The sequence below is a fragment of the Salvelinus namaycush genome, chromosome 28, assembly GCF_016432855.1.
Source record: "Salvelinus namaycush isolate Seneca chromosome 28, SaNama_1.0, whole genome shotgun sequence".
NCBI lineage: Eukaryota > Metazoa > Chordata > Actinopteri > Salmoniformes > Salmonidae > Salvelinus > Salvelinus namaycush.
In genome coordinates this window covers 13,063,396-13,080,486 of record NC_052334.1, presented here as the reverse complement: position 1 = coordinate 13,080,486, position 17,091 = coordinate 13,063,396, and the positions used below count along the sequence as shown (strand labels likewise).

Genomic DNA, 17,091 nt, shown 5'->3' with positions numbered 1-17,091 from the left:
TATGTGTTCTCTTTGAGGGTTTTATGTTCTCTATGTGGGGATGCGCAGAATCCCCATCCATAAGGGATCAACATGTTGCCAGCCAAACACACAGAATTGTAGCGTGTCGTCTTTGGGGCCATCACAGCAGCACAAAAACCCTGTGTAATCTGTCTGAGTGTGTTTGTGTCACTGCCTGGCCCTTCAGATGCTCTGTGTGTGCGTGTGTGTGTGTGTGTGTGTGTGTCTTTCTATCTCAGACTCAGTCTCTCAATTCAAAGGGGCTTTATTGGCATGGGCTTTATTTGCATGGGAAACACATGTTTACATTGACAAAGCAAGACAATAAACAAAAGTTAAATAAACAATCAGAAATTAACATTACACTCACAAAAGTTTCAAAATAATTTAAATTGAGATTTCAAATTGTCATGACTTTCCCTCCTGGGTGAGGATCAAAAAGAGCCCCCTCTCTCTCTCTCACCAGAGAGGGGGGGGGGGGCCTGTTCTAGGACTTTAATGACCGGTCGTAAACTTCCTCTCTCATGCACTGTAGTATGGAGAAGTCAAAAATCCTTTGTGTGTAGAGAGAGACTCTGCCCCAAAACTTTAACATCAAAAGGTTGGACATTGAAACAATATTTTTAATGTAAATAATGTAGGGAATGGTTGGTGGGGCTCCAAACAATAATCATGTCAAAGTAGTTGTTTTGTGATATCATTAAGGACGGTATAACTAAATAGCTGCATCTCTGAAAGTATTCGCATTCAAGGGGTCAGGTTGACATCTAAATGCTGTAAAACATATATGATTAAATATGAAACTATATGAGAAGATGCAATGTTATTTTAGCCTTCTAAATGAGATAATTGTTTTTATATAAACTTTTGCCAAGTCAGTAACCATGCCCACGTGAGCACAGACATTATGCCAAAAGGATGGAACTCCCGCTTATAAAGAACTCCTAAAGAATTAACATATTAGGCCAGACAGCATGGAGCGGCTGACAAATGGTTTAAAACTACAAGACCAGTACATTGTCGGGTTGTTACTGGCGGGTAAAATGGTTTAAAACTACTAGACCAGACAGCGTGTAGCGGTGGCTACACGTGACAAATGGTCTAGAACTACAAGACCCTCTGAAACTCAACGAGTGAAGAAGACTAAGACATGCACCACCTGCAGCTCTGCATGTAAAGTAGTCTAGAACTTTGACCAAAGACACGAGGAAGATCTCATCAAACGACCATTGGAACATCTGATGTATCCAGTCTTCCAGAACAAAGAAAGCTACTACTACAACTACTAAGGACATGGTGATCTCTAGTGGACAACCAGAGACTTTGTTGAACTATTCGTCACAGACGGATCGGACAATTTCAACAGAGACAGACGACAATATGTACATTGCATTTCTAAATCCGAATGAGCGGTTGTTGGGGTGCTAAATATCCATATTGACGATGAGCGTATTATTCAACTGTATGTACGATAAAATTCCTTTGTCTCTCCTTCTCCCGCTCTTTCGTTCCCCACCTTTTCATTGTGTAACCAGCCGTCATATCGGGTTAGTCCACTAGGGACTTTTCATTGCATTATGTTAGTAATCAATTCAACCTTTTACTGTGTGTGTTTACATATTTCTGTGTGATTATTTCATTAGTTAGTAAATAAATAATTAAGCCAATTTATGTAAACTGAGTCATCATGTAGACTAGGGTTCGTGCAGATTAATAGAATATTACGACGTTCAGAATGAGACTGATATGAGGTAAAAATACACGAAGTGACTGTTATCTATAGATATGAATATATCTTATAAGAGTATAATTCGGGAGATAGTAACTCGTTAAATACATTTTCCCGTGGTGCCCCAAGTTACTGAGTTAATTGTTACATGATTAATTTAATCACGTTATCAATTAAACATAGTTCATTGATTTGATAAGTTAACAGTCATCGCATTAATGATAATACGTCACGACAAATATGTTATATTATGGCTATGTATAGTGTTTTAACACTCTGAAAATAGATAAAGTACAAAAGGGAAAATAGATTAACATAAATATAGGTTATATTTACAATGGTGTTTGTTCTTCACTGGTTGCCCTTTTCTTGTGGCAACAGGTCACAAATCTTGCGGTGATGGCACACTGTGGTATTTCACCTAATTTTGAATTATTGGTTGGTGAGCGGACCCCATACCTCACAACCATAAAGAGCAATGGGTTCTATAACTGGTTCAAGTATTTTTAGCCAGATCCTAATTGGGATGTCGAATTTTATGCTCCTTTTGATGGCGTAGAAGGCCCTTCTTGCCTTGTCTCTCAGATCGTTCAAAGCTTGGTGGAAGTTACCTGTGGTGCTGATGTTTAGGCCAAGGTATGTATAGTTTTTTGTGTGCTCTGGGGCAACGTGTAGATGGAATTTGTATTTGTGGTCTTAGCAACTGGACATTTTTTGGAACACCATTATTTTTGTCCTAATGAGATTCACCTAGGGCCTAGGTCTGACAGAATCTGTGCAGAAGATCTAGGTGCTGCTGTAGGCCCTCCTTGGTTGGGGACAGAAGCACCAGATCATCAGCAAACAGTAGCCAGTTGACTTCAGATTCTAGTCAGGTGAGGCTAGGTGCTGCAGACTGTTCTAGTGCCCTCGCCAATTCGTTGAAATACTGTATATGTTGTTCAGGGAGGGTCTCTCTGTCGCTCTCTGTTCTGATTGGTGTTATGGGTTAGGTTCAGTGGGATGACAGTACTATCTCCATAGATGGGTTGGTTGTTTAGCAACAAATCTCTGTAGTGAAGTCTCTTACGACAGCAGTATGTGTATTATGTAATCACAGAGCTGTATGTATGGAGAAATGTCTACATCAATAGGACACTCATATCTGTGACCCAAATGACACCCTATTCCCTATTCCCTTTAGAGTCCAACACCTCGGACCAGATCACTTTTGAAACTCATTCAGGGAATTACAAAAACAGAGAGTTTTCATCCCAAAAGTCTTTGTTTAAATTGCTAAATAATTTAACAGTGCACCAGGGATACTTGCTTCTGTGATTCTTAAAATACAGAGCCTGAAATTATAATTTTGTTACATTGTTTGCTGGCTCAGCTGGTTACCTCTCAGTCTTATTGACCACCCAATATTGCTAACTAGTGATGCCCCGATATGACATTTTTGCCCGATACCGATATCTGATATTTTCCTTGCCAAAAAAAAACGATACCGATAACCGATATTAAACATTTTTGCAGCCTTTTAAGCATTCTAGTACAGTTAAATAGTTAACACACACACACACATGGACGCAGTGGACTTGGGCACTGCATCTCAGTGCAAGAGGTGTCACTACAGTCCCTGGTTCGAATCCAGGCTGTATCAAATCCAGCCGTAACTGGGAGTCCCATAGGGCGGCGCACAATTGGCCCAGCGTCGTCCGGGTCTTCACTGTAAATAAGAGTTTGTTCTTAACTGACTTGCCTAGTTAAATAAAGGTTACACACACACACAAACACACCACAACAACATAATCTAGGTGTCATCATCTAAAAGAACCCTAATTTATAAGACAGTTCTTATTTGATTAATGGTGGTCGGACCCAACTATGTGAAGCTAGCCACGAGTGGACTAGCCACGAGTGGACTTTGCGGTTAGCCTTCAAAATAAAAGTATGGCATAATTCTACTATTTGTATTAATTTGCATCACTGTCAATGGCATACTTTTACTTTGAAGGCAAACTGCAAATTCCACGACTGTGCCTAATCCTTATTGTGGCTAGCTTCACAACACATAACCCGGTCCGGTCGAGCCTCACTAGCCAGATGAAGCTAGCTGGCTGCTTATAACGTTAGCTTTGGGCAACAGGGTTAAGTAGCTTGCTAGCTATTTATTTTCATGAACTGAAGTTTAATTTCAATAGGCGAACAATAAGTGGCAACCTAGCTAATACTTACTCACAAAGATTCCTAAATCATTGCTAAGAATAATAAAATGACTGCAGTTTCTACTGGTCATTGTTTTCAGGCTGGTTGTATTGGTGATAGCTAGGTACCAATCTAAAGCTAGCTAGCTACCCCAGAAGTTGCGGTCGAACAAATGATGCTTTATTACCAACGCGGTATTGTAAACATATCGTTCGTGGCCGGTGTTCGCTTGTTTGCGGATTTTTTGGTACAGCTTTGACAGTGCTACTGTATCTTTTTTGACATGCAAAGACCCAAACGGCGTTCCATAGTATGTCGTGAAGCTAATAGCAGTGACGCTATTACTGTGTAACTCCGGTAGGGTAACGTCTGAAAAGTAGCGCACTTGGTAGAGTACCGGTGCTCCACCAGTCGGCGAAAGCCAACATCACCCACGACAGAGAACGGTTGATTGTCAAGGGCAATGAATTCCATTATCTGGGCTTTAATGGATTTCACCTTTGAGTTGTCTCGCTGAAATTTTCTTACTATTTCAAATGATTGCTCGACTTGTTGACTGCTCGATCCACACAGCAGACATTGTGGGCGAGGTTAGGAATGCTGTGTTGCACATGTAGTGCAACATTTTACGTGGGGTCATTACGTCATGTACCTACGTTATATAGGTATGGACGGTAGCATCGACAATGGTTTTTAACATCGCCGTTAAGCTAGACATCGGGCCGATACCGATGTTGGCATTTTTAGCTAATATCGTCCGATTACGATATGTTCACCGATATATTAGGCATCCCTATTGTTAACGCTAGCTAGCTAGCCAGTTAATATAACTTGTTTTTTCTAAATGTACTGTATCTAGCTAAGTTAGCCACGTTATGAATACAACTCTCATTTGCTGTCGACATCAGGATACGATTTGAGAGCATTAATTACCTCCAAAAGTGGTTAGTAACTTTGGCTGCATACTGACAGTGCATTCAGAGCCATCCAGTGGCTAGCCACATTACAACCAAAGACAGTACAGTGTGAAGATAGGCAGAAACTGCTTCTCCAATAGAAATCCTCGTTCACACTTGTAGGCGATGTCATGGCGATATTGGCTAGCTAAGCTCATGCGTAGAAACACGGTTCTAACAGTCGTCTCTCGCCGAACTGCGCATGTGCAGGCCATCAAATCAAAGGCACTCCTTCGATATCAACGTGTCAGTTTGTCACGTTCATGAGGTTGGAGTAATAACAAGTTCAACTACTTAAGACATTGGCTCAAATCTACGTTGTGCCTTTAAATTTCAAGAAAATGAACAACTAAGGAAGAATTTTTCACTTCTCTCATTGACTTCTCAAACCCCAAACCCCGGCCTGGTCAGGTTTCGCAAACGCTTCCGGAAGTCTTGTGATATTGCACCTCTGGGTTTAGAAAGTCTGTGCTACAACCTCCATTTTCACCAGGTTCCCATGAAGCATATGCAATGAGAGTCCACCACAACATACCAGACAGTCACCTGATTAGCAAGGGCTAGTCTGTGTTTCATTTCATTGTGTATTAAAAACACAGTTTGAGATCGTTGTGAGGGGATTTCACCAGTGGTCCGAAGAGGGAATTGTTTGCCACAGTAACCAAGAGGGTGGCATTTGGGACACACACCTATTCTATTCACCTCTAGCTGATGTCATAATGATGCTCCATCTGGTCATTACAATGTTACTAAAACTCTTTACTACTCTGAGTGAACACTCTCTTCCCTGCAGTATCCATCTCTCTCGGGTAGGTACTTTAGTGTGTATGTGTGTGCATTCATGTGTTAGTAAATGTGTGTGAACCTGTGTGTATGTGTTCTAAGACCTCCGTGTAGAGAGTAGAGACAGTACAAATATACGTGTGTTCTTGTTGTTGCTCCTCACGGATTCCATGTGAAATCAGACCCCAGACAGAATGACAATGAGAAGCAATGAAACATTCATCCCATGAGTGAGTTCTCGTGCTCTCCCATCATTTATCCCAATCCATTATTGAAGTTCACTTTCACTGTGGAGCTGAATTATTCACTTAACCATATCATCCCAGCAGGTAGAAACAAGCTCTCCCTCCCTCCCTCCCTCCCTCCCTCCCTCCCTCCCTCCCTCCCTCCCTCCATCTCCTCTGTGTAGCCGATTACTTGGCAATATTTAGCTTTCTCTATTAGCTCCCACTACATCTCTCTCATTCTCTGTTTATACTTTGAAAATGACACTCATCACTACTGCCTTCTCTGACTCTCCCACTAGAGAGTTTAGGTTTGAAAAAGTGAGAATGGGAGACATTAAGAGAGAGTTTAGGTTTGTGAAAGTGAGAATGGGAGACATTAAGAGTGGAAATTGAAAAACAGAGCATGGTGATAGTTTTCACCATGGTAACATACAGTAGCTGAGAGTTTTACCTGTGATAGAAGCTGCTTGTTGTCATCCTCCAGGATGCGGACCTTGGTCTCCAGTTGCCTGATGTAGTTGGAAGACGGACCTGGAAGAATAAAGAGGCAGAGAAAATATAATGGAAAGAATGTCAGTCAGTCCCACTGATCCAAGGCCTGTCTCATTTCAATGACAGTGTCTGTCTCCCAAATGGCACCATATCCCCTTTAAAGTGCACTACATTTAATAGGGCTTTGGTCAAAAGTAGTACACTATATATAGAACATGATTCCATTTGGGACGCAGACTCTGTTAAATCCAGGTGTCCATTCCGGTTCTGAAACAATGGAGTTCAATAGACCAAGAACCATGTGTGCCCACAGATTCCCTCCCGTCTCTGTTAATACCAATTAGGTTGTGTTTGATGTATTCTGAGTTGGGCTCTGGGTCCCTCTGTTTGTGTGATGCTCAGCAGTCCTCTCAGCCTTAATCCCCCACCAGTTCTACTGTTGACTCTCCCATGGGGATTATGTTGTGTTAGCGCTCCACTAAGACCAACATTGCTGTCTTTTTTTCTCCTGTAAACTGCTGATACCCAACACTCAATACCGGATTGCACAACTATTTCCTTTAGAGAGATCTATATCCTATACATCAACCAAAGCACTGGAATAATGGAATTGTTCAGTGGCACGAAAACGTCTTGGTTTTCATTATTTAAATGGACTGTATCAATAATGGCAGTGATTATTAGGCCCTACACACACACCTCTCTCTCTCTCTCTCTCTCTCTCTCTGTTCTCTCTCTCTCTCTCTCTCTCTGTTCTCTCTCTCTATCTCTCTCTCTGTTCTATCTCTCTCTCTGTTCTCTCTCTCTCTCTCTCTCTCTGTTCTCTCTCTCTATCTCTCTCTCTGTTCTATCTCTCTCTCTCTCTCTCTGTTCTCTCTCTCTCTCTCTCTCTCTGTTCTCTCTCTCTATCTCTCTCTCTGTTCTCTCTCTCTCTCTGTTCTCTCTCTCTCTCTCTCTCTCTGTTCTCTCTCTCTATCTCTCTCTCTGTTCTATCTCTCTCTCTCTGTTCTCAATTCAATTCGCTTTATTGGCATGACGCAACAATGTACATATTGCCAAAGCTTATTTTGGATATTTACAATATAAAAATACATTTTTAATTAACTCTCTCTCTCTCTCTCTCTCTCTCTCTCTCTCTCTCTCTCTCTCTCTCTCTCTCTCTCTCTCTCTCTCTCTCTCTTTCTCTCTCTGTTCTCTTTCTCTATCTCTCTCTCTGTTCTATCTCTCTTTGTTCTCTCTCTCTCTCTCTCTCTCTCTCTCTCTCTCTCTCTCTGCATAAGCATGCTCTATCCTCCGTCTCAGTAGTTACCCTAATGAGAGGGGAGGCCCTGTAGAAGTGTGTGTGTGTGTGATGACTGAAACTAAGAGGGGATCTCTCTGCCATACAAAGAAACACACCTGTTCCTCCATATCTCCCTCTAAAGGAATGAGACAGAGAGAAAGAAAGAGATGGGGACTAGACAGTGGAACCAATCCCAAGGAGACTAATGGTCTAGCTGGTAGACATAAAGATGTGAAGGCCGTGACACAAGCCAGAGTTCATCTCATGTACCATATAACCTCTGACCTTATGACTAGTAAATCACAAAAACCCAGTTACGTTGTTGCTGGACAAGGGTCGAGTCCCAAATGGCATCCCATTCCCTATATAGTGCATTGCTTTTGAACAGAGCCCTATGGGTCCCGGTCAACATTAGTGCACCATAAAGGCCGCAGGTAGCCTAGCGGTTAAGAGCGTTGGGCCAGTAAAGCCTTGTTCACATCGGCAGTCTGAAGTGACTCAAATAGAAAAATACATATCCTATTAGAATCTGTTATCTTTCATTGTCTAAACAGCCAAAAAGCACATGTAATCTGATATTTCAAGCCACACTTCAAACCACTTTCGGAGGAGGTTTGAAGTCAGATACAAATCTGATTCCTGGCCATGCGACTTGTGTCTGAACGGTCAAATCTGATTTAATTGACCTCAAGTGGTTTTAAGACTGTTATTTGGCATATCTTGTTGCTTGCTAGCTACTCTGTTCACAATTTGACAAAAACATGTGGTAGCTAACTAGGTTAGTGAATGTGCCAGAAAGCTAAACAGCTACCTAGCTAGTTGACTGCTGTGGCTAACCAAAAAGGACTCGTTTGAAAAGTTGGATCATCTTATCCTCTGAGGCTTTAAAAGTGTTCTTACACTATGTTTTGAACATTTAAAGTAACTGGGAAACGTCCATGGCAGGTATACTGTGTCAGCTTAGCTTGCTACATCACGAGCACCACCAATCAGCCTGCACCACTGTGCACACACACACACACACCAACTAGCGTAGCCATGTCAATAACTGACTGCTGTCTGAACACACAAATACAATCTGGTCACTTGTAACTTGCTGTTTGGACAGTCAGTACTCCAAAACGGATTTTAAAAAACAAACGAATTTGAGCATTAAGGCATACAGTGTGAATACAGTGTAAATACAGTGCGAATAGAGTGTGAATACAGTGTGAAGCCAGGTTGCTTACGGCAACTTGTATCTACTCCACCACCAGGTGTCAGTATATTACACATAGAACCAATGACACAGCCAAGGCATTCATGGCCATTAGACTGGCTGTTTGTCGCTGACTGTCTCTGTCTCAGCTGTGAGAACGAGAGGCACAGACAGACAGATACAGTAGTGATTAACTTGATTCATCCCCCACAGGGTGAAGAGAGAGCAGGAGAGGGAGAGAGAGGGAGAGAGAGAGAGAGAGAGGAAATGCGAAAGGCTCCTGTAACTCCTGTAAGCCTTTTTGCCCTTTTGTGACCCTCTAATCTAACTACAGTAGAACTGCTCTGGTCAGCTGACCTGCCCTGTCCTGTACCCTGCAGCTAACTCCAAAGCCAATAACTTCAGGCAGGCAGACAGGCCAGCTAGCAGGGGTAACAAGGGGGTAACAAGGGGTTATAAACCCTACAGATAGACCTCGGACCAGTGGGTAACCAGGGGTTAAACCCTACAGATAGACCTCGGACCAGTGGGTAACCAGGGGTTAAACCCTACAGATAGACCTCGGGCCAGTGGGTAACCAGGGGTTAAACCCTACAGATAGACCTCGGGCCAGTGTGCAACCAGGGGTTAAACCCTACAGATAGACCTCGGGCCAGTGGGTAACCAGGGATTAAACCCTAAAGATAGACCTCGGGCCAGTGTGTAACCAGGGGTTAAACCCTACAGATAGACCCTGGGGTCAGTGGGTAACCAGGGGTTAAACCCTACAGATAGACCTCGGGCCAGTGGGTAACCAGGGATTAAACCCTACAGATAGACCTCGGGCCAGTGGGTAACCAGGGGTTAAACCCTACAGATAGACCTCGGACCAGTGGGTAACCAGAGGTTAAACCCTACAGATAGACCTCGGGCCAGTGGGTAACCAGGGGTTAAACCCTACAGATAGACCTCGGGCCAGTGGGTAACCAGGGGTTAAACCCTACAGATAGACCTCGGGCCAGTGTGCAACCAGGGGTTAAACCCTACAGATAGACCTCGGGCCAGTGGGTAACCAGGGATTAAACCCTAAAGATAGACCTCGGGCCAGTGTGTAACCAGGGGTTAAACCCTACAGATAGACCTCGGGCCAGTGGGTAACCAGGGGTTAAACCCTACAGATAGACCTCGGGCCAGTGTGCAACCAGGGGTTAAACCCTACAGATAGACCTCGGGCCAGTGGGTAACCAGGGATTAAACCCTAAAGATAGACCTCGGGCCAGTGGGTAACCAGGGGTTAAACCCTAAAGATAGACCTCGGGCCAGTGTGCAACCAGGGGTTAAACCCTACAGATAGACCTCGGGCCAGTGTGTAACCAGGGGTTAAACCCTACAGATAGACCTCGGGCCAGTGGGTAACCAGGGGTTAAACCCTACAGATAGACCTCGGGCCAGTGGGTAACCAGGGATTAAACCCTACAGATAGACCTCGGGCCAGTGGGTAACCAGGGGTTAAACCCTACAGATAGACCTCGGGCCAGTGGGTAACCAGGGGTTAAACCCTACAGATAGACCTCGGGCCAGTGTGTAACCAGGGGTTAAACCCTACAGATAGACCTTGGGCCAGTGGGTAACCAGGGGTTAAACCCTACAGATAGACCTCGGGCCAGTGGGTAACCAGGGGTTAAACCCTACAGATAGACCTCGGGCCAGTGGGTAACCAGGGGTTAAACCCTACAGATAGACCTCGGGCCAGTGGGTAACCAGGGATTAAACCCTAAAGATAGACCTCGGGCCAGTGTGTAACCAGGGGTTAAACTCTACAGATAGACCTCGGGCCAGTGGGTAACCAGGGGTTAAACCCTACAGATAGACCTCGGGCCAGTGTGCAACCAGGGGTTAAACCCTACAGATAGACCTCGGGCCAGTGGGTAACCAGGGATTAAACCCTAAAGATAGACCTCGGGCCAGTGGGTAACCAGGGGTTAAACCCTACAGATAGACCTCGGGCCAGTGTGCAACCAGGGGTTAAACCCTAAAGATAGACCTCGGGCCAGTGTGTAACCAGGGGTTAAACCCTACAGATAGACCTCGGGCCAGTGGGTAACCAGGGGTTAAACCCTACAGATAGACCTCGGGCCAGTGGGTAACCAGGGATTAAACCCTACAGATAGACCTCGGGCCAGTGGGTAACCAGGGGTTAAACCCTACAGATAGACCTCGGGCCAGTGGGTAACCAGGGGTTAAACCCTACAGATAGACCTCGGGCCAGTGTGTAACCAGGGGTTAAACCCTACAGATAGACCTCGGGCCAGTGGGTAACCAGGGGTTAAACCCTACAGATAGACCTCGGGCCAGTGGGTAACCAGGGGTTAAACCCTACAGATAGACCTCGGGCCAGTGGGTAACCAGGGGTTAAACCCTACAGATAGACCTCGGGCCAGTGGGTAACCACTCCCCCTTAGGAGTTTGAAAAGGTTTGACATGGGTCCTCAAATCCTCCAAAACTTCTACAGCTGCACCATTGAGAGCATCTTGACTGGCTGTATCACTGCTTGGTATGGCAACAGCACCACCCTCGATAGCATGGCGCTACAGAGGGTGGTGTGGACAGCCCAGTACATCACTGAGGCCGAGCTCCCTGCCATCCATATGCTTGTCGTGATTTGTGTTTTGTCCTATATTTTTATTTAATTTATTTGTATTTTTTATCCCAGTCCGCGTCCCCGCAGGAGGCCTGTTACCTTTTGGTAGGCCGTCATTATAAATAAGAATTTGTTCTTAACTGACTTACCTATTTAAATAAAGGTTAAATAAAATAAATAAAAAGCATAAAGTCTAACACTAACACTGACACTCCAACACACACACACACTCACTTAATTAGCTCACACACACACACACACACACACACACACACACACACACACACACACACACACACACACACACACACACACACACACACACACACACACACACACACACACACACACACACACACACACACACACACAACATGCACACACATTTACATACAATCATCATATACGCTGCTACTACTTTGTTTATCATACATCCTGATGCCTGTCACCTTACCCATGTACATATCTACCTCTATCCCTCCAGTATCCCTGTCACCTTACCCCTGTACATATCTACCTCTATCCCTCCAGTATCCCTGTCACCTTACCCCTGTACATATCTACCTCTATCCCTCCAGTATCCCTGTCACCTTACCCCTGTACATATCTACCTCTATCCCTCCAGTATCCCTGTCACCTTACCCCTGTACATATCTACCTCTATCCCTCCAGTATCCCTGTCACCTTACCCCTGTACATATCTACCTCTATCCCTCCAGTATCCCTGTCACCTTACCCCTGTACATATCTACCTCTATCCCTCCAGTATCCCTGTCACCTTACCCCTGTACATATCTACCTCTATCTCTCCAGTATCCCTGTCACCTTACCCCTGTACATATCTACCTGTATCCCTCCAGTATCTCTGTCACCTTACCCCTGTACATATCTACCTCTATCCCTCCAGTATCCCTGTCACCTTACCCCTGTATATATCTACCTCTATCCCTCCAGTATCCCTGTCACCTTACCCCTGTACATATCTACCTCTATCCCTCCAGTATCCCTGTCACCTTACCCCTGTACATATCTACCTCTATCCCTCCAGTATCCCTGTCACCTTACCCCTGTACATATCTACCTCTATCCCTCCAGTATCCCTGTCACCTTACCCCTGTACATATCTACCTCTATCCCTCCAGTATCCCTGTCACCTTACCCCTGTACATATCTACCTCTATCCCTCCAGTATCCCTGTCACCTTACCCCTGTACATATCTACCTCTATCCCTCCAGTATCCCTGTCACCTTACCCCTGTACATATCTACCTCTATCCCTCCAGTATCCCTGTCACCTTACCCCTGTACATATCTACCTCTATCTCTCCAGTATCCCTGTCACCTTACCCCTGTACATATCTACCTCTATCCCTCCAGTATCCCTGTCACCTTACCCCTGTACATATCTACCTCTATCTCTCCAGTATCCCTGTCACCTTACCCCTGTACATATCTACCTCTATCTCTCCAGTATCCCTGCACATTGTAAATATGTTATTAGAACTGACTGACCCTTTTATATAGTATATCTTACTTACTTATGTTCTTATTTCTCATGTGTTTTTGTTCTACCTTATGTTATTTTTACTTCTACACTGATAATGATTACTGCACTGTTGGGTTCAAAGTTTTTTCACTACTTGTGTACGTGCCATTAAAACTCCAAACATAACCGTTGGGTAAACCCAACAGATAGACCTGTTATGGAATTGATTTAAATGAAATTAGGTCACCTTGCCTCCCCCACTACTCCTGTCATTTTAAAAACCCAAGTAAAAAACGACTCCTACCGTACCTCTGGACACGCACACACACACACCACTTCCTTTAGGACTATAACATAGGGATAGTGTACTCTTCATAGCAGCCTCCCTTACAGCAGTACAATAAAGGAGAAGGCCCTGAGCTCAGTGAGGTGAACTCACACAGGAATGATTTCAATTACAGTCAGGGGGGAGTTAGAGCAGGGGCCCTGGAAATGCATACACACACACAGACTTATGTCCACACACACAGCCGCAAGGTAGACCCAGTAATGATTTCAAGTACAGTACCTTATAGGTGGAGTTAGACTAGAAAGGCTAGCGGGGAAGGGAAAACACACTCACATGGACACACACTCACAGTGGCCGGTGGGACAGGCAAACAGTGCCGTATTGTTTCGCTCCACTGTTCAAAGGGTCGCTATAGTAACCTGACCTGGCCTGACTCTGAGGCCATAAGGTTCTGATGACTGAGTCCTGGGCCCGGTTGCATAAAACATCTTAAGTGTTTCTCTTAAGGGTTTACCTTAAGGAATATTTTTACCTGACCTCAGGGAATTGTTTAAAGGTGTTGCATAGAGCCCCTCAAACATTTCCTTAGGTAACTGCATCATTTAAGAGATAGAACAACGAGAGAGATATTTCACTGGATGTATAAATGTGAAGCATCCTGTTGGCGTTTCCACTCACTACCATATATGGTAGTGAGAGGAAGCCCACTGGCCGGCAGTGGGAGAAGATGGAACGAGATGGATTTTAGCCGACATTCAGAAATTTCTATAAAGCATTTGATCTCAATACAGTTTTCTGTTCCTAAAACTATAATATATTATGAACAGAGTGGACTAAGTTTTGTAGACTTTACCCTTTGTAAAAGTTTTTAAAAATGGCGTTGTTTAGAAGGAGTGCAAAGGTGAATTGAGTTATTGCACCCGTGCACTTCACAGAGTAGGCGTTCCCTAGATCGCGCCAATAGGATCTTGCGAGCTCGTGCTTGGCTCTGCCCACTTCCTTGCTTGTTCTGCCCACTTTGACTCATTTGTTCCTATTGGAAACGACAGGATGTGGTCTATCTTGGTTTAGTTATAAAAATCTTTGGTTTCACGGTAGTTTGAAGGCATCTAGGTTAAGCGAGCAGTGTGTCAACAAGGAGTGCGGCTTGGCAGGGTCATGTTTCGGATGGCTCTCGACCTTGGATCTCGACTTTTGCCTCTCGAGTCCATACAGGAGTTGCAGCGATGGGACAAGGCTGTAACTACCAATTGGATTTTACGAAATTGTGGAGAAAAAGGGGTAAAAAGTATATAAAAAAACAAACAAATAATATTTTCAAAAGACTCTCTGGTTACCATGGAGATGACCTGATTCACTGAATTAACATCTCATCAAAGATCTCGAGAGATCGCAAAATATAACTTCTACATTCAAGACAGAAGAAACCAAATGATTCAGAACATAATAAAACATGTTTCTTTTAGTTACTTTCTTCTCAACTGGTTTTTATTACTTTCTAGCATGTCAAGCTAACTTACAGAGTAGGTAGCTAGCTAGCCAGCTAGCTTTGTCAAGCTAACTTACAGAGTAGGTAGCTAGCTAGCCAGCTAGCTTTGTCAAGCTAACTTACAGAGTAGGTAGCTAGCTAGCCAGCTATCTTTGTCAAGCTAACTTACAGAGTAGGTAGCTAACTCAGCCAGCTAGCTTTGTAGCCACGGATTGTGTGTGCACCTTCCATTGTTTAGCTGGTGGATGTTTTCCTTTTGAAACCAGGGCAGAGGAAAGCAATATATTCACCTTCACAAATACTGTTTACATTAATATCCACACTGAATGAAGCACTAAAGGGACCTCATGGACAACCATTGAATTTGCTTAAAATGTTTTCTGCAAATTACTTAAAGTTAAGGAAACTTTAAGGGAAAAGATAAGGGGGAAATTAACTTAAGATGTTTTATTGACACTACCCTGGCACTACACAAGCCCTACACTGGCACTACACAAGCACTACACAGGCCCTACACTGGCACTACACTAGCACTACACTATCCCTACACAAGCCCTACACTGGCACTACACAAGCACTACACTGGCACTACACAAGCCCTACACTGGCCCTACACTATCTCTACACAGGCCCTACACTGGCACTACACAGGCCCTACACTGGCACTACACTAGCACTACACTAGCCCTACACAAGCACTACACAAGCACTACACAAGCCCTACAATGGCATTACACAAGCACTACACAAGCCCTACACTGGCACTACATAAGCCCTACACAGGCCCTACACAAGCACTACACAGGCCCTACACTGGCGCTACAGAAGCCCTACACCGGTGCTACACAGGCCCTACACTATCTCTACACTGGCACTACACAAGCCCTATACTAGCCCTACACTGGCACTACACAGGCCCTACACTGGCACTACACTAGCACTACACAAGCCCTACACTGGCACTACACTATGTAGATATATGTAGACTAAGATCGAATCGTACTACACCGGTTACGACGCTTGTCGGATGTGGCAGGGCTTGCAGACTACAAAGGGAAGAACAGCCGAGAGCTGCCCAGTGGCACGAGCCTACCAGATGAGCTAAATAACTTCTATGCTCGCTTCGAGGCAAGAAACACTGAAACATGCACATGTTACTTGTTAAAAGTATATACATTTTTTTCCAATAAAATTTCGATAAAATAATAAAACACAAGCCACAGATATATACCCATAGCTCTTCTACTGGCTCTTACACACACACACACACACACACACACACACACACACACACACACACACACACACACACACACACACACACACACACACACACACACACACACACACACACACACACACACACACACACACACACACACACACACACACACACACCCCCTGAGGGCTCATTACAGAGAGGTGGGACCTGATCTGGACTGAAAGCCATAACACAGAGATAAAATGTGAACCCTGCAGGGCTTTTAAGGTCAAACAAACACACACACACATATATAGACAGACACACATGGCCATTGACACACACAAATACACAGACACACAAATACACAGACACACACAGCAATGCCCAGTTAGATAAACTGCATTACAGAACAACATAATAAATGGTAGGCTAACAGTGTTAAGCACCATGGCCTACTAAATCAAATGAATGACTTATTCTGGAGGACACAGCCTGTCTCTGGACACAGACAATGCTGACCACTGGAGAGGAGGGCATCCTAGAATTACAGTCCGTCAGCAGCTGTCCACTTCCTGCTAACTCTTATGGATGGGTGGTGCAACTCTGCTCTGTCCCAGACACAGACAAGGTAGAGGCTGCTGGGGACAGAGGTATAGAGGTGCTGTCTGAATCAGGTGTCACTGGTGGGGACAGTGACACTATATACTGTAAATACATAGATTTATATTCCGGTCTCTGACATCGCTCATTCTGATATTTCTTAATTTCGTACATTTTCTGGATAATGTGTGTATTGTTGTTTTATTTTATATACAGCTATATCAAATCAAATCAAATGTATTTATATAGCCCTTCTTACATCAGCTGATATCTCAAAGTGCTGTACAGAAACCCAGCCTAAAACCCCAAACAGCAAGCATTGCAGGTGTAGAAGCACTACTCAGTCCCACCAGCTCATCATTCATAGTATACAGCTATACACAGACCCACCAGCTCATCATTCTTAATATACAGCTATACACAGACCCACCAGCTCATTATTCATAGTATACAGCTATACACAGAAGTGGGGGAATTGGGATGAGAGTGTGTGGGAGGGTGGAGGAGGTGTAGAGAGAGAGATGGAGAGAGGATTTTAGGTATGATGA

At 44.2% G+C, this 17,091-nt stretch overlaps 1 protein-coding gene across 1 annotated transcript in view; it reads right to left on the bottom strand.

Annotated features, from left to right (window-relative positions):
* LOC120022956 (coiled-coil domain-containing protein 85C-A-like) overlaps positions 1–17,091 on the bottom strand; it is an 83,829-nt gene that overhangs the window by 21,772 nt on the left and 44,966 nt on the right. The window contains exons 2-4 of the mRNA XM_038966916.1: positions 6,334–6,413; positions 5,174–5,178; positions 1,059–1,083 (exon numbers count right to left, since the gene is read on the bottom strand). Of these exons, the coding sequence (XP_038822844.1) occupies positions 1,059–1,083; positions 5,174–5,178; positions 6,334–6,413 (110 nt within the window). The remainder of the gene's footprint in view (positions 1–1,058; positions 1,084–5,173; positions 5,179–6,333; positions 6,414–17,091) is intronic.